General features: G+C 36.7%; 1 protein-coding gene and 1 long non-coding RNA gene across 2 annotated transcripts; one reads left to right on the forward strand and one right to left on the reverse strand.

Annotated features, from left to right (window-relative positions):
• On the forward strand, positions 1-651 carry LOC127741441 (uncharacterized). Its single transcript, XR_008002529.1, has 3 exons — positions 1-85; positions 248-378; positions 474-651. It is a non-coding gene; the product is annotated as an uncharacterized LOC127741441 (long non-coding RNA).
• A 1713-nt stretch (positions 652-2364) lies between these two features.
• LOC127744862 (uncharacterized) lies at positions 2365-3306 on the reverse strand. The gene has a single exon (XM_052257629.1). It carries the CDS (start codon positions 3180-3182, stop codon positions 2514-2516), a length of 669 nt encoding a protein of 222 aa, XP_052113589.1. The 5' UTR covers positions 3183-3306; the 3' UTR covers positions 2365-2513.
• Positions 3307-4202: the final 896 nt, after the last annotated feature.

A 4202-nucleotide genomic window follows, 5' to 3' on the forward strand; every position in this document is an offset into this window, starting at 1 on the left:
ATGGAATAAATCAGGAAATCATTGATGCAGCAGCATATGTCCCACCACCTCCCTCTGAAGAGCAAAAGAAGAAAATTGCGAAGATGTAAGAGCACTTCACTTTTGTATTTCCTCAGTCTTCAGGTTAAATACGAATTATTCTAGGTACACCATGTTGCTTGTGGCTTCCGTTAGATTTGAATTGCTTAATAATGGTCAATGGCATGCAATTAACCTCTGTTAATCAAATATGCACTTATGATTGAAGGGCTGCAATAGGAGAGCAGAAACGCCTCAAAAGCAAGAAGGTGCTTTCAGACAAGAAAGCGTTCAGAAGAAGCAAAAATAGTTGGGACTAACACATTCATTTCCAGATGGTGAACTTGTACATTATTTTTAGTAAGTTCACCATTGTTGACTACTTTAGATTCATTATCAAGCAAGCTATTTTATTATTTTCATAAATTTTTCTAATTCTCAGTCATTGACTACAGGTTACAGGCACCATAATTGGACTATAAAATAGAAATATTGGACTAGCATAGCACAACGCCTCTGGAGTTGTTACGTACTGATACAAGGCCAAAATTATGATGTACTATCTAGGACTTGATGAATATAGAAATATCAATTATTTGATTTTATCCTTACAATGTTTCCAATTTTCCTCAATTTGAGAATTGACCATATGCATAGCACGTGTCCTTAGTTGTGGCACAACTTTGAAGGTCAACGAAACATTTTTATACACGATTTTGTCTTTGCCGTAGTTACTTTTCTATTTAGGTAGTTGTGAGGGACTGCTGGTGGCGTAGTAAATGCTTGTGGTTAAGGAAATGGATATGATTCCGTGATAGAATTCTTGAATTATAATTCAAACTTCAAACTAGTATATGAACGGCACTTGTGTTTCACATGAATTTCTTTGCATTTAAAATTTGATGCACATTGCTTCAAGTGCTGCAACATGTACCGTAAGAGATATCCGTGTCATTTTCATGTTCACAATGTATCTTATCTCCTATATTACCTCCTAGTGTTACGTAAAACATGATTCTGTCTCTTTTTTATGGCTTTCAACGATTGCGACTGATGGCTAGTGTTGGTTTCACTCACCTTCACACCATACCCATCAGTTGTGCCCCCTTTCTCCCCCTCCCAATCCATCTGAAAAGTACATATGTGGCCATGAATAGGCTCTGATTATTATTTGAATGTAATAATTATCTGTTGGTTCTCTTCACACTTGAAATTGAAATGTGGTTTAATAGGTGCTCATAAAATTATATCCATTTTTACAATAAAAATTCGTCCACGACAACTTCCTTACTTTAGGGCTAAAAAGACGGCATTTGGCTGAAAGTGAGAGCTCCTTTCATAGAATTGTTCATTTAAATAAAGTATATTTAAAAATCAATCTAAGTATAAGTATGTCTAGATATATTAATTTATTAATATATGAATTTACCTAAGCAGATATGTAGTTATTTTAAATTGAAGATAGTGGAATTGCATTATCGGTTTAAAATTTTTTAGGTATAGTAATTCTATGAAGTGAATATTTTCACTTCTAATTTGAGAAACAAAATATTATGGATATGCTTTGTATTGAAATACCAAAGTTCTCCATTAACATCGGTAATTAACCCATTATATACATATTACTTCACATATTTTTTTTAACAAACACAAAAAATTAGCTTATAATGTGAATTTTATATTTTTACTCATTTTTTTATTATAAATATAAATATAATTTGATCGAAATAATATCATTCAAAATCAAATCAGTATTATTACCAATTTGTAACTGATAATATCCATTCCTTAATTACTAATATGACCAATCATTAAGATAATATATCCCATTATTCTTTTCAGAAGATCCTAATAATTTTAGAAGATCCGTTTTAGAAAGCAAACAAGATAGTGCAGTAGTAAGCATCCAACAACAATTAAAGAAAGGGAATTCGTTATTTTGTTAATCAAATAGCAACACAAAAAGTATCGCAGTGATCTTTACTTGTCACAACTTGTAATACTAATCATGGTGATTGTGTTTGTGTCCTTAAGGTCAAAAGTGAAAACCGACCATCAAACATGTAAGTTAAGAACCACAAGCGATATAATTAGAGATATTTTTGTATAAAGACAAGTTCGTTCATCATCTCATCATTCAAGTACACATACACAACAAATACCGTGAGTCCTATGAATAAATAAGTGAAAGTATCTACGATAAAAGTGAGATCCAATATATAAGAACCAGATACTAAAAATTTGTACCTACACCGTGAAATTCTTCAGCAAAATTATAGGCGACAACAAGGAGTACCACAGGGGGGAGAGAAGTAATTAACTGAAAATCAAGTTAGAAAAGACCACTTCATCGAATTCTGTTGTTGTTAATATATATAGTATAAAACAAAACAAACAAATTAAACAATTCTTGGCATATAAAATTCATGCTATATTTCCTATTTACAAAACTAACGGCGTTGAAAATTTGACGCCCCGAATCCATCATCACTGATTCATCGTCTAATAACGTGAACATCCCCAGATCTCCGATCAACATGCTTAATCCACCTCTTCCCATCAGCACCACCACGACCACCACCGACACCGGAAACATGTGCTATGTCAAGCCCCTTCCCAACCGGAAGAAACACCGACCGTACAACGCGTCTTCTGGATCCTCCTTCATCCACCACTCCCCTCCACTTAAACGTGGGCTTCGAAGAACTTGAACTGGCGTTGGCGTTCTTTCGGACCATAACGGCCCCTTGGGCGCTCAACTTGGCCAGTCTTAAAACCCTGGCGAAGTCGCCGCGCCTCGAATCCACGACCAAGAAGTCAATTCCTTCTAAACCTTCCATAACCTCTTCCACCTCTCCTACCAGTGTCTCCGGCCTCCTAACTCCGGCTTCGCTCATCCTTTCACCGTACTCTAATCCCGACGTCTCGTCCGGGACTATGCACACGTGTCTACCGCCCGTGTGACGGCTTGCGATGGCCAATCCTATGCTGGTTGGGATCAAGCCTCCTTGCGACCATGTTTCCACGATCAGCTGCGCGTTCCACCCCGCTGCCATGGCTGACACTAGCTCCGCCACGCCGGATTCCCGTTTCAGCGTGCTTACGGATTGTACTGTGTCGATGTACGCTTTCGATGCTCTCTCCGGACACCATACTAGTTTCATTTTTAATATCTTCTATTCGTTTTGATATGATGATGCGGTTTTTCGGTTTTTTTGGATGTCTGAATTTGGTGTGTTTGGTAATAGTTGTTGATGTGAGGAATTTCGAGGTTTGGAGTGATTATATATGAGTATGTGATGAAAGGGGAAAGAAGGAAGAAAAAAAAGAACGAATAAGTATGGTAGGGTCATCAGGAATAGGTTGTTCTAGAGAGAGAGAGAGAGAGAGTGAGAGAGTGGGACCGTTGACATTTATTCCGCGCCAATCCGACGTGTTGGTTTATATTCGGATAACTACGGTTCATATTATTCTTTCCTATAATAACAAAATTAACTATTAAAATTAATTATTAATATAAAATATATATTAAAATATTAAAAATATATTAAAAATAAATTAATAATATATTATATAAAAGAAAAGTTTAGAGCCAGCAATTTTGTTAAATTTTAGCCAGCATGTAACCAACAAAAAAAAGTGAACCATTGGATGAAATCTCACACTAATCTTACACCATTAAAATCATTATTAATAATAATAATAATAATAATAATAATAATAATAATACCTATTACCTACCGTAGCACACTAGCACTAGCACACTTCACACTTGTGCAGTAGCGCAACGCCGATTCCTAAATTTTGAAAACCCTAAACTAAAGAAGGAAAGTAAGAAACACTTTCTGCTCAGTGCTCTCTCTCTCTCGCTCCTTAGTCCTTACTCCTTAGTCTTCGTTCTTCATCCTTACACAACATCACTCACTCTCACTATCACAGATTCACAGCATCATTCACTCTCAGTCACTCCCACTGACACACGCCGACGTCGTCCGCCGCTCTTCTTCTGAATAATGCCCTTCGCCGCCTCCTCTTCTCAGTGACGCCGCTGGCGGCTCCTCTCCGCGGTGACACCGCTGCCGCCTTCTCCCCTCGGTGGCGCTGCTGCTGCTCTTCTTCAAGGTATATTTTTACTTAGTTTTGTTTATTTTGTTTTGTTCTGTTGTTTTAAGATTTTGTTTAAA

This window comes from Arachis duranensis, chromosome 1 (genome assembly GCF_000817695.3).
Source record: "Arachis duranensis cultivar V14167 chromosome 1, aradu.V14167.gnm2.J7QH, whole genome shotgun sequence".
NCBI lineage: Eukaryota > Viridiplantae > Streptophyta > Magnoliopsida > Fabales > Fabaceae > Arachis > Arachis duranensis.